We start from the raw sequence: 19,187 nt of genomic DNA, 5'->3' as shown, positions 1-19,187 counted from the left end.
CATGGTTTCTCATTGTAATGTGGTACCTACTGTTTTCTAACCGTGACTATATGTATGCCAGTGCTGGTCTGAAATGGCTTTTTGCAGAATGGTGTTCATGGTTCCCCACAGCTTCTGTCTGGCCCACACAATCAAGAAACGTGCTTTCCTGTCCTTATTGCTTCACACCACTATTCATGAGTAAATCAATCAATCAATGTGCATTGTAATTAAGCTGTATTCTGAAATGTGTTTCCTTCACCAGTCAATATTTGCAAACTTAAATATTTTCAGAATAAGAGACACAAGAGTAGATGCTTTTGTTAAAGTCAGTTACTATATTATAAAAAATTAGGTATATTTAATATAAAAAACACAGCATTAAAGTGAGGACCACAGGCGATGCCATTTTATCATAATGTAAGTTAAGGACAACATTAGACTTTAATTATTGATCAGTCTGGTAGACTACACAGAGAAAGCCTTGATTGCTGAATCTCATGTAATCATGTGTGAGCTATGACAGAGGAGCAGAAGTTAGACTTATTTTCACCTGGGAGTGGTAGCATCTTTCTGGCTCACATCTGGCAACTTGGTTTGGAGGAAAGCATAGATATGTGGCCAGATCTTATTAGTTTCTGTTCCAGAGAAGGATTTCAACAACCCTTTTTCCCTAAGGAAGAAAAAGAAAGCGTTACAGAAGTCAAATTGTTTAATTGTTCCAGGATCTGCACATCACTTTAAAATTGCCCTGGCAGGAATGTCCGAATACGTATGTGATTTAACACAAAGAACAGCCATAACATTGTGAACGCGGGCTGGACATGCATTACTCTGTTCCTCAAACAGTGAGCTATTGGTGACATCAGTCTGTAAAACCAACAGCTGTCCACAGAGTACTTAATAACAAACTATGAAGGGTAAAAATAAGCAGCAGCAATGCAGTCATACAGCACATGCTGTACAGCAGTCATCCAAACAACTGTGACTAACCCAGGTCTTGTAAAGTTACACCTCAAGGATCAAAGATGGTGCATCAGAACAAACAAGTGAATCAGGCACATTCAAGTTATTCCGAATTAGTTCTAGTAGCTAATTTTATCTGTAAAGTATGTTATGACCAGTAGTAATAATAGTTTACGCCTATGTCTTACTGTGGTGCTTTGAGGCATTTTCACTTCAGAAAGCTACCAAAGTCAGGAAAATCATTGTCAATCCAGAAAAAGTCCTTCTTTAAAACTTAACCACCCCAAAGACGGAGCTTCTAGTCTTCTGTTCAACAGTTTTGATAGACCATAATGAAGGGTGGTGGATATGGAGATAGAGGAAGGACAGTCACTTCAGGATGTCAAAGAGAGTCTGATTTCTTTTTCTAGGCAAGATAAGACTACAAAGCTGTAGCTCTACACGGGGACCTACTAATATCTGTATATTAACAATGCGGTATTTGCAGCTTTACGTGAAGAGAAACTTGGTGTATATTCTTGGCTCTTAAAAGAACTAATAATTTGTTATCACTCCACAGTGCAAATGGCAGTATTCTCAAATAGCTACTTATTCCAATGAGTCTTGCTAGCTGTGCCCGTCACAGTCCTGTTCTTAGAACAGACACTTTTAAATCCTCATTAACAGTTTTTCTATTTGCGTATCATTTCTTGACCTCTAGGCCTTGTTAGGAGGGCTTTTACTTATACATCCAGAAGAGCAAATACTGTTAAATCTTCCAAAAAAAGAAAGGCACTGTCTCTGTTATCTTACTAACCAGAGCTATGTTGCTCAGAACAGTACCATAACGCATTGAATAATGCATGGTGCTCTTTGCAAAGCTAAATATGGCTGCAGTGAAAGGCTGTTTTGCTAAGCAGGCTCCCGAAGGGGTTTCGTTCAATGGTGGAAAACATACTCATTTTACTGGGCTGATTTCTTACTAAGTTGATGAAGGATACACTGCTGCTCATGCCACGTTCACTGTTGCAATATCTCTGTAACTGAAGAGATCTGTTCTTCGCTATGCTAATGTGGAAGCGTAGATTTTACTACTTACCGGTAATATTCTAGAACAGGTTTTGTTTGTGCATCATAAGCCTGCAGCCTCTTGGTAACCGTCTCTGGCTTATCATCATCACGCTGAACAAGTGGCTCTCCAGTAATATCATCAATGCCCTAATCATGGTTAAAAGCAAACACTGGTGTGTATTTCTGTTTAAGTATGTTTTGTGTAATTTTCTGTTTAAATTATGATCAGTTTCCAGTTAGTCAAGGTGTAGATTCTGTGTATAAAGAGAAAAGCTACTGCCCATATCTTATCTGGAATATAAGATGTTGACTATCCAGTAAAACAGTCCATCAGTTAAATATTTTCTCAGTATTGGCAATGAACTTGCCTAATATGTCCTCTGGAACATTTGCTGAATATGAGAAATATGTAGACAAAACTTTCATACATCAGCAAAAACAATATTGTTGGTAATACATTACTGCATAAAAGGAAACAAGCAAGAGACCAATTTGACCTTTGTTTGACAGTACTGAAATGGGGAAAGGAGTTAGTGGCGCTTTGATTTTTAAGTTGCAAAATGGAAGAGTTAACATTCAGCAACAGCTGTACAAAAAATGGCATAAAAGCCAGCTGAAGTTTTTGTAGGATTCAGGAAACACAGGTAGCAACCTAAGGCATGAACTATGAGAGCTCCGACTTTGCTGCACATTTTGTCCCCAGTTTACTGAAGTGCTTTAAGTGATTACGGAGCTTGTAAGCCTTGAAACCAGCAATGACTGAAGAAATTACTGACCACTGGCACATCTTACAAAGGACTAGCTAGTGGCATCAAAGTTTGCTACTTCTTAGATGCACTGAATCATTGTGCATCCAAGGACAGCATATGACCCACCACAGATACTCCTTGCGCCTTCGTACATATTAATTAAATCCTCCAGAATTTTGATTTTCCCTAAAGACAAGTTTAATCTGACATTTGGAGTGGCAACATGAGTGATCGTGCAAGTACAAAGCCAGTTAGATACAAAACTATTTTCCTTTTTTGCTTGCATTCTAGCAGTCGACTTCAGAACACCAATAACCACCAATGTTCAGTAAGCTTCTCTGTGAAGGTGTGAAGAAAACCTATTCCAGAACATCTGTATTATATTAGAGATGGACTTGTATGGTCAAACTTACCTTGTTTACATAATACAAACATTTAAAACACTCAAATGTTTCTTTCTAGCATCTGTGCAGGCAGCCATACTAGTGCCTTCATTGTACCCATCAAATAGGTACTTCAGCCTTGCAGTAACTCTAAAGCCGTAATCTTTTGGTTCTGTTGAGTAGGTAAAGGTCTGTTAGGTAACAGAGACAACCGTATTTCATCTGTTCACCTCCATTCCATGGTTTCACTTATATATTGCAATCTACTTTGCAATATATCACTGTTGTGATATGCCTGTTAATTAGTGGAAAGTAGAGTGGAGTGTTCCTAATAGCAAAGCTCTTGCAGCTGAAGGCCACTCTTTGGTAGGTCTGATGAGTCTCTGTCACAACATGCCTATGCTCTTCTGCAATTAAAGTACCCATGACTTAAACCACCATGTTTTAAACAAGACAAAGACAGTGTTTTGAGTTCCACTTCCGGTGTTTACCTGCTGCTATTACAGCTGGCTTCTTTTCCTGCAACACTGAAAGCCAAAAAGTACAAGGCCCGCTATGCTTCTGATGTAACTTAATCAAGCTTTCAGGTGAAATGTGATGCCACAACAGAGAAGTTACTTAGAGTTAAGGATGAAATGCAACTTAAGCCGAGTTGAGCTAAAGCTAATCCAAGTTCCTCAAAAATCTTAAGGTAACAATATACAGTCATTATCTTCAAGTTTACTATTCCTCTTCTAGGATGCCTCAAGCCGTAACATCCGATTTATCTGTTGAGAAGTTTCCCAGTCAGGGAAATACATCTAGTTTTCCAATACGATAGCTGTTCCCTTGAGAATACCCATCCTGATTAAATGTAAACACAGGGAAAGCACTCAGTAGATTCCTCTGAATGATGATTCAGCATGCTTCCTAGATACAAAGAATGAGTCCTCTGGAGGAAGGAAAAGGAAACTACATTTTGGACTGTACAGGCTGCAGACTTGCAGAACAAGCTAAGAACACGCCCAACTCCTATGCCAGTGTGCAAGAGTGAGAGTCTTCCAGATCAGTGAACAGCTTTAACAAGAGCTTGCAAAACACCACGGTGTTTCATTCTGCAGGGAACAAACACATTGCCCATCCGCTTGAGCTTCTACCAGGGGCACTAAGGTACCCTGTGAGGCAGGGTGTTACCAGAAAGGTTCTGTGCTCCGAAGAGATCAAACGAATGAGCCTTTTTCTTCTGAGCTACTGTGTTTTGAAACAACATATGCAAAAAATAGTCTACTGCAATGACCAAATGCAACCAACATTTATTTAGAGCCAACACCGATGTGTATTGCCTACCTGCACTTTGGGAGGACTGAACTCAAGATTGTAGACTCTGCCACTAGCAGGGTGGATCCAACGTGCGGTGAGCCGACACTTTATGGTCTCAAATGGCACATCCAGGTCAATCACAGTATCTATTTGACATTCTTTATCCAGGGCTTCTGCCTGGGCAACTGTTCTGGGGAAACCTGTTTAAAGGGAACAACTCCATAAAAATCTAAAGGCAGAGTTATAGCGAGAATTACCTGGATTCAGTCATTAGAGAAATTAATTGTCAGGCAGAAAAAAAAAAAACCCTCGTCATACTGTAAAGGTTGAAGAGACATCAGATTTTCCAAGTATTTTTCAGCGGCTTTTAAAGTGTTTCAAGCACTTGTTAAACACCTCCCAGCTTCTGTATCCTCGTTTCACTTAATCATCTTCCCAAAAGTGTAACAAATAAATGGAAAAAGACCCCATACTCATATGCACTACATACCACTATATTGAATAAAAGCATTGTATACATATTTCAAACAATAAAAGCTACAAGCAGGTCACTAGAAACATTTGTGACAACTCTTACTTCCACAGTTGTGTAAGTCTGGTAAGGGTGACCATGACAAACCTATTTTATTCAGTTGCAGTAAGCCAAATAGATCTACCAGAGACAGTCAAGGATTAGTTTTACATAAAACAAAAGCTTTAGAAAGAGTTCTGGAAAAGTCTAACGTATCAAACTATCCTTGGAGATCATGACTGAGAACACTCAGGCTGAACAGGCATCTGTCTCTTCACTTAAAAGACACTGCATTTTGCACCATGAACTCTACAGCTCTGGTCGCGTGCCTTCAAAGGCACATATTACTACTAGAGAAATCTAGTGGAACTTAAGAAGGAGGCGGGGGGGTGGGGGGGTGGGAAACAGAACAAGAAAACCAAGGTCTCCACAAAGAATTTAAAATGCAAAAATGACCACAGAACTTTGGCAGTCAAAGCTATGGCAGAACATGCTACTGCACCACAGATTCACTGGAATACTACCTCTACCCACAAAGCTCTTGCATAGTCTTATGTTCTTAAGGACCTTGTAATTTTCATCATACTATAGGAGTAAACTTAAGAAACTTATAGGTACAAACTTAAGAAACTCTTCCTTGCATAACACTGGTTGATGAGTCCATTGCCTGAGTAAGGAACCAGCCAAGAACTAGCCTTACAACAGGAAAAAAAAAAAAATCATCGTCTTAAGGCTACTGTGTCTTGACTAACACATCACAAAAGGAAAGAGCTGATTAACTCAGACCAAGCTCTCACTTGTGCATTAAGTCTGATGCACCTGGTTTGCACAGTCATCAACTGACCTCATCCTGTTTCTCTCACATTCAGATTACCTCATGGAAGTGCTTCCAAATGTTAAGAGCAGAGGGACAGCCAGGACTCCAGCACTGCTGTTCTTACTTATTATTGACAAGCTAGTCAGCCACCACACATCTTAGTTACACGGCTGGAAAATGAGTTTGCTTTGGGACTTATTAGTGAGAAGCTTCCTCAACAAATTCAAATGCCCTTATAAAAGCATTTCATTGAAGCTGAACCAGCGTTTGCGGCATTCAGTGTTTTCTTGATACAGAAAAAATAATCTAAAAGATGTAATGAATTATGAAGAATCCAAGAACGCAGAGAAGAGTGCCCTATTTATACAGCACATAAGTCTAAGCAGGTCATACCCACACACACATGTCTCTGATTGCTACATCTGCTGTGACTCCAGAAGCCACCAACCTGACTAAGGCAGTGGAAATAGGTGTTTGGCTAAGTGAGCATACAAGCAGCTCAGCAACTCTATTTAGCTTGACCTAGCTGACCTCAGCTGTTTGTTCTGTGTTGCAGTTATCATACTAAAGACTTTCTGGTTAACGTATTTCAACAGAACAGTATTGGTCCTACAGAGCCGATTACACCAGAGCTATCCCTAGTGTAATTCACCGAGTCACATTACAAATACTGATGCAGACCAAATTTCTGCTCCAGAAGTTTAAAGAAGGCAGGACATTAACAGAAATCCCAGAAAATAAGCAGAAATCAATTTATTCTCTTCTGGTCTCCTCATCATCAACCTACTGAGACTTGCCAGTGTGCCCAGCTATACTGCTACACATTCAGATCCACGAGGCTGGAACTGTGTGTTCACTGGACCTGGAACTAAAGAAAAGAAACATCTGCAGCTCTTTCTTTTATTGACTAGGTTTTATTGTGCTGTTCACCATGGGAATTAAGCCTTTGTCCTCACTAAGGAGGAACATAACTGTGACTAAAGCCACCAGAACAGACTGCTGTATTAGGAACAATTATAATAAAGCACTAAGGGACAAAGAACTCTGTGGATTTTTCACTCCCTCTAAATAAAAAGCCACACCAGCAACTTTTTAGTTTTATCTACTGAGACAGGTTGCGCCTAGAATCCAAAAACACACACATCCAGCCTAGACGCTATCTTTGTGCTGAGCATCCCAGGGGCCAACAGCCATTCAGTCCATGAAGACAGTGCAAATGCATTTTTTCTCTACTCTGAACGCTGAAGCAAGGAGCTTACCCTGCAGAATTGCAGAGCGATTCACTCTAGAGAACAGAACCAAAAAGCAAATGAAAGAGATCTTTTAGAGCACTTAAGCAGTGTTTTTCTTAGTGATTTATTACAGACTGCACTGCTGCAGTACTTGCTTTCCATACTTACTTTGTTGCTCTATCACATACCTACCTTCCTATTTAAATAATTCCTCAGCCCCATTCTTCAAAGGTGTTCCACAAAAAAAAGAAACTTCTCAATGCATATTTTAAAGGGGAAATAAAATATGAGGATTACCAGAATTGCCAGTTTTGAAATTTTACTGGAGTGCTGAACTACCCTTTTCAACATGAATTAAACATCCCTGTAATGCTCTGAGTGCAGTTTTTCTCTCCATATACAGCGATACCCAATATGCTAACTTACCATCCAATAGCCAGTTGTACCGATCCAGGCCTTTGAGCTCACTCAGCATCAGTTGTGTCATGATGTCATCTGGAATAAGCCGCCCTTGATCAATGTAAGACTTGGCAAGGATTCCAACTTCTGCGAAAGTAACAGAAGTCGCATTACACTATCTCTGACCTCCAGCGAGCGAAAAAAAGCCCACAAGCCTGCAAAAAAATTGTTTTGATCAGGGTGGCGCAGAACAGTGGAGCTGCAAACAAGACAGACAGTATGTTTGCTGAAATTCAAAACCAGGTGATCAGTTAGGATCTGATCATGCAAATACGCGTCAGATTAATTTGACCGGTCTGTAGTTCCACAGATGGCAACTGGGCATTCAGCACACCTCTACCCCACATTCTCCGAATAATTTTACTAGTAAGTGTTTGAAATATTAGGCGCCAAAAACTAAAATCAGGAGACAGCATTAGGTAAGAGGATCTTCAAAAGAAGAAAAATGTGAAGGATACATGTTCATTAAGAGATCAGCCCTCAGGTTTCCTGTCAGGGAAGCTATTTAATCAGGTTAGTGGCTAGTTCTTACTTGTGACTTCACTACAGAGAGAAACGCCTTTGGTATTTAAAAGAGCAGTATGCAGTGGGACATGCTTGCCAGATACGTGTTTTTATGATTACTAGAGTTACAAGAGGATGTTTATAGATGTTGTAAACTATTTTTGGGAGCGCGCAGACACTAGTATTTTCCCATGGAACTGACTAACCTTTAATGCCCGTTGTTTCACTCACTGGCTTCCTAAAATGCCATCCACGCATGACAGTCCCGGATATCACACCATGCTCCTACATGACATGCAGTAGCGTGCTGCACTACACCCAAATTATGGGTCTAGCCAGGAAGAAATTATTTTGCCTGGGTTGTGTCCTAGGCACAAAGTCTCCGTGGCCTTCATATATAAAACAATTATCCAATAATGTAAATCACCCAGAATAGCAGCTAGATTGTTTTTCTTGTGGATCTGCAGAAGCCTTTACTTGCCGCCAATTCAGATCTAGTTACAGTAAACTAAACAGAAAAGAAAATGGGAAGGACTGACATACCAACACAAGATATAACCACTTTTATCAGAAAGGAATGAAGACTGCCAATCCCATCACTTGATGTAGTATTGAAGCATGCAATAATATAGAGGCCTTTCTTCAGATAAGGCAACTGAAAAGCAATAGATGCCCTCAAGTAATACAAACAGTAGCTTTGGTGCTGGAAAAAAAAAAAAAAAGGTAATAAAAGGACAATTTCCCCTTACTGGGTGTTCACACCTAGAGTCAGGCTTTGTAAAGTTTGAAGACCATTCAGAAATATGCGCTATGAACCTTGGTCAGACTTCTAATAATCCTCACGACGTGGAAAAGAGTCAGACTACCGTGCTTCAGTCCCCCAGCACATCACAAGCTGGAAAGGTGACGGTCTGCCTGGGTACAAAGTCTCTATGCTTTTCCCTATCTCCGTTCTTTGAGGTCAGCAAGTCATACCTCTTTTATTATTCTACTGCACTTTGAACTATGTACCCTGCAAAAGTAGGCTGGGAGGAGGAATAAATTACGTCTAGGTAGTTTAACGTGCACTTGATGCTTGGATCTGTTACTGATTTATGCTGCAGCATTGCTCTATCCACAATGGTCTAGGAATATGCGCAAGGTAAGGCTGATAGAGAATGGTACTAGTGTATTTTGAAAAGACAGATGAGCATTTGGGCCTGGAGAGGTTTACGGCAAGCTGTAAGGCGCACAGGTCCTATTATTAGACCAACAGAGCTGGAAACATCCTGCCTCTCTCTACATACTTCAGGTCGTTTAGAAAGTCATTCTCACAGAAGAGAAAAATAGGCACAACTGTACCCACAGTTACGTTAGGACAAAAAGTTCGTATGCAAGACCACAGCTGCTTTTTTTTTTCCCTGTTGTTGGGGATGGGATTTCATGAGGTTTTGTTGTTTTTATTTTGTTTTGTTTTTTCAGCTTGGGTCTGAAACCACTGCCGGCATTGCAATCTTTGCAATTAAAGGCAACACAGGTTTCTTTCCTGCCTAGGTGGTAACGGGTATCCATGTCTCAAGGTTTTGGAAAAGGCTGGCATGTTCTAACCGCATCACAGCAAACAAGTTCTATCCATATGCAGACAGCAGGTTGCTTAGCACCAGAGAGGTGGTCACAGACTCTCCACTCTCCAAAGCAGCAGAACATGGTAATAATTGCAAATTGCTAAGGATGTTTTCAACAGAAAAAGTCCATTTTCACAACGCAGCAAACGCCAAAAATAGTACCATATCACTATTGTTAATTATATTTAATTTTCCAAGTGTTTCATCTGCACAACTTAGCCTAACACAGTTCCCAGAGAACTGGGAATTGCAGGAGTCTTCTATTGTAATCAAAACTCATAAACTCTGCCTCGACTAAACTTGTCAAAGCTGTCTGAGTTGCCTCTCAGTCCCTCTCCCTCCTTCAGTGTACTACAGCGTACTACAGGGCAAATTTTGACCTGTTCAGAAGACTGCTGGACAAAATCCCTTGGGAGGCTGCCCTGAAGGATACAGGAGCCCAGGAAGGCTGGACATACGTCAAGAGAGAAGTCTTAAAGGCACGGGAGGAGGCTGTCCCCGTGTGCCAAAAAACAAGTAGGCAGGGAAGGAGACCGGCCTGGCTAAATAGGGACCTTTGGCTGGACCTCAAGAACAAAAGGAGAGTCTATGACCTCTGGAAGAGGGGGAAGGTCTCTCATGAAGACTATAAGGATATAGCGAAGCTATGCAGGGAGAAAATTAGGAGAGCCAAAGCACAGCTAGAGCTCAACATAGCTACAGCTGTTAAGGATAACAAAAAATGTTTCTATAAATTCATTAACAACAAAAGGAGGATTAGGGAAAATCTCCCTCCCTTACTGGATGCAGAGGGAAACATAGTCACAAAGGATGAGGAAAAGGCTGAGGTGCTCAATGCCTACTTTGCCTCAGTCTTTAGCAGCGGAACTAGCTGTTCCCTGGGCACCCAGCCTCATGAGCTAGGAGACAGGGAGGGGAAGCTGAACAAGGTCATCACAATTAAAGAGGAAGTGATCAGTGACCTGCTACGCCGCTTGGATGCACACAAGTCTATGGCACCGGATGGGTTACATCCAAGAGTGCTGAAAGAGTTGGCAGACGTGCTTGCCAAGCCACTTTCCATGATCTACCTGAAGTCATAGCTAACTGGGGAGGTCCCAATGGACTGGAGGGTAGCAAATGTAGTGCCCATCTACAAAAAAGGCAGAAAGGAGGATCCAGGAAACTACAGTCAGTCTGACCTCGGTAGCAGGGAAGGTCATGGAGCAGATCATCTTGAGTGCCATTACAAGTCATATAATGGACAAGCAGAGGATCAGGCCTAGTCAGCACGGGTTTATGAAAGGCAGGTCCTGCCTGACGAACCTGATTTCCTTCTATGACAAGATGACCAGATTATTGGATGAGGGAAAGGCTGTGGACATTGTCTACCTAGACTTTCGAAAAGCATTTGACACTGTCCTCCATAGAACTCTCATGGAAAAACTGGCGGCTCATGGCCTGGATGAGCATACAATCTGCTGGATCAAGCACTGGCTGGATGGACGGTCCCAAAGAGTGGTGGTCAATGGAGTTAAATCCAGCTGGTGGCCGGTCACAAGTGGTGTCCCTCAGGGCTCGATGTTGGGACCATTTCTGTTTAACATCTTTATTGATGACCTTGATAAGGACATAGAGTGTATCATCAGCAAGTTTGCAGATGACATGAAGCTAAGCGGGAGTGTTGATCTACATGAGGATAGGGAGGCTCTACAGAGAGACTTGGACAGATTGGATTGATGGGCCAATGCTAATGGAATGTGCTTCAACAAGGCCAAATGCCGGGTCCTGCACTTGGGCCACAACAACCCCATGCATCGCTACAGGCTTGGGGAAGCGTGGCTGGAGAGCTGCCTGGCAGAAAAGGACCTGGGGGTTCTAATTGACAAGCAGCTGAACATGAGCCAGCAGTGTGCCCAGGTGGCCAAGAGGGCCAATGGCATCCTGGCTTGTATTAGAAATAGTGTGACCAGCAGAAGGAGGGAGGTGATTGTCTCCCTGTACTCAGCACTGGTGAGGCCACACCTTGAGTATTGTGTCCAGTCCTGGGCACCTCAATACGAGAGAGAGATCGAGGTGCTGGAGCGAGTGCAGAGGAGGGCAATGAAGCTGGTGAAGGGCCTGGAGAATAAATCTTATGAGGGGCGATTGGAAGAGCTGGGACTGTTTAGTTTGAGGAAGAGGAGGCTGAGGGGAGACCTCATCACTCTCTACAACTACTTGAAAGGACATGGTAGAGAGGCTGGTGCCGGTCTCTTCTCACAGGTAATTAGCGATAGAACAAGAGGGACTGGGTTCAAGCTGCAGCAGGGGAGGTTTAGGCTGGACATTAGGAAAAAAATCTTCACAGAAAGAGTGGTCAGACACTGGAATAGGCTGCCCAGGGAGGTGGTGGAGTCACCATCCCTGGATGTGTTTAAGACTCGTTTAGATGTGGTGTTGAGGGATATGGTGTAGGGGAGAACTTTGTAGAGTGGGGCTGATGGTTGGACTCGATGATCCCCAGGGTCTTTTCCAACCTAAATGATTCTATGATTCTATGATTCTACTTACTCCTACTACCTCAGTATTCAACTCAATCCTTTGGAGACCATTTCTGCAACCAGTGACTCCCTTTCAATACAGCTACAATAGAGCTTCATCTGAGTTAATTAGTGAATGGAAAACTCTGTAGCAGATTCCTGTAAGTTCTACGCTAGCTAGTTCAGAGCAAACTGCATCATCTCTTACACCCTCCACTGGCTTCTCTCCTCACATCCAGGGTTTTAAAGTGTCTGATACACTTTCATTTCACATTTTGGTTCTCCTTCACATTCTTTCATCTGTCCATCTCAGCTAGAACACTTTGCTGAATCCAAGTGTTTTTCTTTCCCCAGCTCACGCCTCCCTCCTTAAATCAAGCAATGGGGTATTTCCACTCACAATTTCCTCTTCTCACACACCCTTCAGCTTGATTCTAGTGTTCTTTGATGTCGCCTCCAAGACATATTGAAAGAGCACAAAACCCGAAATTTTTAGTAAATACCATATTTGCTTCCTCTTCTGGAGCACATTCCCTTCTCACTAGGTCTCACTTACATTGGAAGTTTCTAATACCAACAATTTTGGTTTTATGACCCTCTGTAAATAAAGACTTACACTTGCACAACCGAACAGACAGAAAAAGCACAAATGTGATCAGATATGCCTGCAGAGGTGGTGCTCTTAGCAAATGTTTAACTTGTAGATATCAGCTGTAGTAAAGCCAGTCAACTAAGCCAAAGTCATTGTTCTTCCAGAGCAAACAGAATTTGTGTGAAAAGAGATGTGGAAATCACACCACAATTGATTTCATAATACAGATAATTTTTTGCCTTCAAACATGCTTATAAGCTTCCAAAACCAAGACTGCCAGCTACCTAACCATAATATTGTAGTGATGCTTACAAGTGAATGTAGTCCTCTGCAGCTTCAAAGTGCTGGAAATAGGAATACTCTCACTTCATCCCATGCAACCTGAAATGGTTCTCAGAAGGTTTTCGACCCCACCGTGAAAAAAAGCAGATGCGGATGTCAGGATGGGACCTTTCATCATTGCAAAAATCCAGCGGAGAGAGGGGTTGTGGCATCTCCACAGAGAGCCAAAGGTCAAGCCAGGACAATATGCTTAGTATAATCCACATCACTACCTAATACAAGCAACTCTGTATGCAAACACAGACCACGCTGAAACCTAAGCACGATGCAAACTTATAATAATTTAAAAAGCACAAGGTAAGCGTTTTGAAAATTTTTCCCATTGTTTTTTGGAAAGCACCACTACAGTTATGCCTGCCAGTTCAGGACAAGGCCTTCTTAATTTGGCATAAAGCTGGTAATTCTAGGTGCCTTTACTTCTAGCCATCTATAAAAGATCTGCAAAAGGCCCGTGGCCCAGAACTCCTCCTCTTGGCCCGTCTGTTAAAAGACACGAGTATTTTTTTCCCTTTCAAAACGTTTCAGCTGCAAGACTATCAGAAACACCTACCAAAAAAAAAAAACAAACCCAAACAAACAAACAAAAAAAACCCACGAAAAGCACCGAGACTGGGAAACAAGCAGGCGTTAACGAAAACCGGGAAAACAGGGATAAACCCCAGATACACTTCCGAAGAGGATGCCGAGTGACAGCTTTTTAGGGGACCCTCGGGCTCTGGCCTTCAAGAAGAGCACCGGTTCCCACCGGGGGAGGGCGGCGGGGACGATCCCCCCTCCCCCGTTTTCCTAGTTTCCCCCCCGGGTCTGGAGAACATCCCCGTTCCCACCTGTCTTCCTCTGCATGTTGTCCCTCAGCAGGTCGCCGCTGGAGAGGTGCTTCACCCCGAAATGTTTGATGATCCGAGCGGAGACGGTGCCTTTGCCGGAGCCCGGCGGTCCCATGATGACGGCGCGCAGCAGCGGCGGCACCACCATGCTGGAGCGGCTGCTGGCGGCGGCGGCGGCGGCAGAGGACGGGGCAGGGGACGGGCAGGAGCGTCGCGCCGCCTTCCCCGGGAGCGCCGCCTCGGCCGCCCCCCCCCCCCCCGTAAGACCGGGGATGGCGGAGGAGAGCGGAGGAGGGAGGGGGGGGAAAAGCGAGGCCGGTCCTCCCCGGGAAAAACAGTGGCAGCTTTTCTGGCTGTCAGTCAGGGGCAGGAAGGAAAGATCCTTTACGTAAAAGCACCGCGGGGGGGGGGCGGGAGGGGGGTGGAACAACAAAACAAACCCCACAACCAGGCAAACACGAAAGCAAATGGCGTTATGGAAAGTAAAGCATCTGAGAGGGTCTGAAAGCACCTGAAAGGAGGTTGTAGCGAGGTGGGGGGGTCGGTCTCTTCCCCCAAGTGACAAGCGATAGGATAAGAGGAAGTGGCCCCAAGTTGCACCAAGGGAGGGTTAGATTGGATATTAGGAAAAATTTCTTCACCGAAAGGGTTGTCAAACGTTGGAGCAGGCTGCCCAGGGAAGCTGGTGGAATCACCATCCCTGGAGGTATTTAAAAGATGGGTAGACATGGTGCTGAGGGACACGGTTTAGGGCTGGTTTTGGCAGCGTGAGGTTGATGGTTGGACTCGGTGATCTTAAAGGCCCCTTCCAACCCAGACGATTCTGTGATTCGATGATCTGTCCTAACTGGCCCTGACCGATCTCCCCAAGCCCCTCTGCCAGGAGCCCCTTTTCATCCGCCCCCGCAGCCCCCCTGCCCCATTCTCCATCCTGACCTACAGTAAGGATTTCCCAGACTGACCTGGGACATCTGGCTGTCACCTGATGAGCCGTGGGGCTGCTGGCACATCCTGGCTCGGGTGCTGCCGGGCAGTGGCTGTGGGGTGAGGGAGGCAGCTCTGCTGTGCTCGGCTCCCAGCTCACCCAGCCCCTCTCCCTGCAGCAACCCTCTTCTTGCTGGTCTCTGGCAAAAAAAAAGCTCCAACTGTCTGGTAGCAGGCAGCTGTGTTTTTAAAAAGCTGTGTCTGAGCTTTGTTTAAGATACTTGAATGCGAACTGCTGGAGGTTGGCCTTGTTTTTGAGCAGGGTTCTTTCAAATGACATCCAGAGGTCCCTTCCCACAGACACGGTTCAGTGATTCTCAGTTACAGCAGGAGACAGAGTTTTCACTGAAATAGAAGACTGCGCCACTTACTGAGTGTTCACTGTCATGTCCACAGCCAGAGGAGCAAGCCTTCCCACTAAAAGTTCTGGAGATGTTGATGGATCTCGGCCACTGTGAGCTGCAAGAGCTGCAGTGAACAAGTGATCTCACAGAATGCAGAGCTCAAGCCAAAACACTAACGAAATTCAGCTTTCCATTTTAAAACCTGGTTTAATTTCAATGGTTTTACAAGAGATTTGCAACAGCAAGAGGAAAACATACAAATGGATGTGTGGTACTTAACAACAGTATGAAAATGGGAATATAGCCCCAAAACTGCCCAGTCAACAAAATAAATCTCCATAACAATTAAGTAGGGAGGCACTGGCATGGCACAGAAATGTTAGCATGAGCATAAATCTTACTACACTGAGCAATGTGAACCTCCCTAATTGAGCCCAGCGATATGTTTGTTCTAGAATGCAGTAGGACAGAAAGAGTGAAGCATTCAGGGCTTTATGACTGTTCCCAGGGCAACATCTCGGTCTGCCAAAGCACCACAGTCTTAAATAAAATTTGTGGACAAAAAGCCATTTAAATGTTAGAAGCCATGCTGTTTGTTTAAAGCTCCACACTTCACAGACTTCTGAAAGGTGGAAGCCCACAAAGGGCGTAGACAACCTCTGAATGTTCCTAAAACAAATCTGTGGGAAAATGGAAAGCATTGTATGAAATAAATATGCAACAAATAGCTAGATTTGTCAGAGAGACCATTAACCCTTATCTCCAAAGTCACCATGTATAAAAAGCAGAAATAATTTATTTGACTGTTAAAGAGGGAACCTGAGGTTCAGCCTCCCCACGGGCACTATTGAGCAGCTCAGAAAAACTCCACAGAGGACTGCTAAAATAATCCCACTGTTGAAGACTGCTTAGAAACCTGCCTGAACTTCATAAGGGATACACAAAGAAGGGGTGGAAGTGGATAGAAAGGCACTTCTCTCTCACACACACATGCTCTTACTAACATACGGCTTTTGCAGAACGGAAGTGGGTATTTCTATTATAAAAATTTTGTAGTAAAATAAATGGTTGTTCCCTTCTCCTTGGCTTTCTTTGCCAGAGTCCAAACCTTGTCCTAGTGGTTTTGTGCAATAGTTGTGACATATTCAGAAGTGGAAAAAGAAATCATGGGAGGATTTGTAGTACTGAAGTAGGTCATTGGCTCATTAGTTTGTAAACAATGTTTTACACAGATGTATTTAAAGACATGCACGTGATTTTTTTTCTGCCATTATCATTTTGATGTTTAGAACATGATAGTTGATTTGTCTTCATTCAGACTTAATTATTCATATCTTAGCCCAGTAACCAATGTTTAACTAATACAACTTGCATTTTTCTTTTTTAATTAGATATAGGTTGAAATACATAGTGTGAAATGTTGTTAGCTTTAATTGTTTGCCTTATATTTGAAGTATCAAATGCGTGACTTTTTACAAACCAAACATCTACAGCTGTGATTCTTTGTTTAGACTGAAATAATGTCATATGCTTTGCAAAGAGGGGTATAACAGTATCTCTTTTGTTGTGTCATTCCTACCTTTAGGAAACAGTCTAATGCATTATTCCTCCCAGATGCTGAGTACAGCAAATTAACGTTTATCCTTAACAAGGTTTGTCCCAAAACTGTAAGTTTCCTAGGAAATGTGTGTTCTTGAGACAGAAATTTACTATCTGTACAGCAAGCTTGTTACACTCAAAACCTTATTTATGACAACAATGAAACACGCCTTATTTATAAAGTAAAAAAATTATTGTTAGCTTGAGATCTTAACAGCCTCATTCATTAATTATTATTAATCCAGAGGTAGTTATTACAGAACCAGAAAGGATATGTCTATGCTGAAAAGTTTCAATAGTAATAATAATATTACAGTTGAAATTGTTCCACACACATTTCTTAGTTTCTACCACTCTCCCGGCGCTGTGTTCACCCTTCTGCCCATCTTCCCCAGACGCCAAGGTCAGTGGTCTCATTCGGGGGCAGGGGCGGGTGTTACAGAGAGTCATCAGCATCTGGTGTCCTCCACCAGGAGGAATACCATGTTCATGTTCATGGTTTCTTCTTCCTCCCTCAAGGGTCGGCATGGAGTTATTTTTGCATACTTGCTAACACACTTTTACATCTCGCTTTTTTCTTCACTAGCCTGCAGCTGCACATTACATCCGAGTTTACGATATACAATGCCGTCCACATATATTGTTTCTTTGACTAATTTGCTGCGCCTAAAAACAGTTGTGTCCAGCTCCAGGTCTGCATTTCTCTAACTGGCCACTGGTGAATTGTTTGTAGCAGTGGATTGTTGTAGCATTGTTTGTGCCAACCCTGTGCTCCATCTCTTACCAGCCTACGTATGCTGTCTCCACTTCTCAAGGCTTCTCAAGGTATTGTACCAGGCCTCCTTTCCTCTACGTTACCTCATCGTATCATTCTACACAGTGTAACTGCTTGTTACTATTATCTATTTAAAACTATCATCGTACCATGTAAAGATACAAAAGAAAAATAAATTAGCCATAGAAAACTCATCAGCTGGAGAAACCACTGTCACAGCATCCTGATTTTGGCTGGGATAGAGTTAACTTTATTAGTAGCAGCTGGAAACTCAGTACAAGGCTTATGGCCTGTTACGAGCAAAGGCAATACTTTATTACAGGGCTACACAGTTACAAGTTGGTAATGATCAAAGACAGTATTTTGTTTGCAAAACATTTCTGTCTTCCCAATCTTTCTTTTGAGATAAATTTATAGTCTGTAATGAAGTAGTCCTGCTTTAATCCTATAAAAAGCACTCATCACAGATTGTTTAAACATCCCTCAAAATGCAGCTAATAGGAAAAGATAGTAAGTTAAACAGAGGTTACATAGCTGTGTTTCCAAGCCCATGCGAAAACACTCGGGAAATTCATGAACCAACAGAAACTTAGAAAACAGCATTATCTTTTTGGACACCTGGAGGCCTCATACATTGTCAGAAAGCAGAGATCTCTTAGAAATTTCTGTCATGACCTATTCTGTATTATTTATCTCAACAAACAATTATCAGGAGACTGTCATGTTCTCCAACCATTACCTTCAAAAAAACCAAACATCTATCCTAAGTATTAACAGCAAACCAGTAATAGCTTTACATGACGAGACTAAATTGTAATGACTGTCCAGATCACGACATTTATACATCCACAACCAGCCATTCAGCCTCTCTGTGGCACCTCTGGGCAGTTAATAAAAGTCTTTTTCCTGACTCAAGAAATCCTTGAAGTCCTGGGACAACAAGCTGCCAGTATTTCCAGGGGAAGGAAATCCCTCTTCCATGTCATTAGATACGGTAATGACAGACAGAGCTCTCATTACAGGTATATACAGGATACCAGCCAATTAGTGGTTTACGTTCTCTTTGCCAGTGATTCTTCTCAGCAGTATCTTATCTCAGTTACATGAGGACGTTCTGGCTGCTGATGGAGTGAGTCAGTTTTGAGGACGACTGTTTTCCCGATTTTGTTTTCACAGGCCTTGACATGAAACAGATACTTGCAAATTGTTAACAGATGATAGCAAGTCATTGGAAGTTACAGCAGAAGGATGAGATGGATGGAACTAAAAATACTTGTGTTGGAGAGGAGGGGTGTAGACAAAGGAAGATAGATTAACCAGAGCAGAGAGTTCATTTGAACTAGATGTACTAGACTAGACATTTTCTGCACAAATCAAAGGGTTCACTGATACAGAGTTCAAACAATTGCAGTGGAAAACTTCCATAGCTCCAGTAGCAGCACGTGGAAGCATTTTGCACGGCTGTCTTCACTGAAGAAGACTCTCTTGATTTCAATGGGAGTGTCCATCCTCTATTACATCCTGTATCCACAACTTCATAGCAAAATGTTATTTAACTAGTATCCTGTAATTATGTCTAAAAGGCCTGCAAATGAAGGAAAGTAAAGGAGACAAAATTATTCTCTGAAAATAGGGAACAGTAAGTGTCAGACTTCTTTTCCATTGAATAC

At 42.6% G+C, this 19,187-nt stretch overlaps 1 protein-coding gene across 3 annotated transcripts; it reads right to left on the bottom strand.

Moving 5' to 3' along the window:
- Positions 1 to 278: 278 nt before the first annotated feature.
- AK3 (adenylate kinase 3) lies at positions 279 to 14,183 on the bottom strand. Of its 3 annotated transcripts, XR_010069008.1 has the most exons (6): positions 13,816 to 14,183; positions 7,413 to 7,532; positions 4,454 to 4,626; positions 2,024 to 2,142; positions 1,134 to 1,251; positions 539 to 652 (listed from the first exon to the last, which is right to left on the bottom strand). XR_010069008.1 is itself a non-coding variant. In XM_063319491.1 (5 exons), exons 1-5 carry the CDS (start codon positions 13,961 to 13,963, stop codon positions 529 to 531), a joined length of 684 nt encoding a protein of 227 aa, XP_063175561.1. In that variant the 5' UTR covers positions 13,964 to 14,183; the 3' UTR covers positions 279 to 528. The 3 variants fall into 3 exon arrangements, 2 of the variants coding, with proteins under 2 accessions (XP_063175561.1, XP_063175562.1); XM_063319491.1 differs by lacking the exon at positions 1,134 to 1,251 and having other exon boundaries at positions 279 to 652; XM_063319492.1 differs by lacking the exon at positions 1,134 to 1,251 and having other exon boundaries at positions 280 to 652; positions 7,413 to 7,600; positions 13,816 to 13,956.
- Positions 14,184 to 19,187: the final 5,004 nt, after the last annotated feature.

Source organism: Chroicocephalus ridibundus, chromosome Z, assembly GCF_963924245.1.
Source record: "Chroicocephalus ridibundus chromosome Z, bChrRid1.1, whole genome shotgun sequence".
Taxonomy (NCBI): domain Eukaryota; kingdom Metazoa; phylum Chordata; class Aves; order Charadriiformes; family Laridae; genus Chroicocephalus; species Chroicocephalus ridibundus.
This window is presented reverse-complemented; position numbering and strand designations above follow the sequence as displayed.

Bases quoted from the DNA above. Each gene is read 5' to 3' on its own strand.
- AK3 (XM_063319491.1), bottom strand. From the start codon at position 13,963: ATGGTGGTGCCGCCGCTGCTGCGCGCCGTCATCATGGGACCGCCGGGC. The intron at 7,533-13,815 runs GTGGGAACGGGG...TTACTTTCGCAG, and splicing joins CAACATGCAGAGGAAGACAG to AAGTTGGAATCCTTGCCAAG. The intron at 2,143-4,453 runs GTAGGCAATACA...AACCATGATTAG, and splicing joins TCAGTCCTCCCAAAGTGCAG to GGCATTGATGATATTACTGG.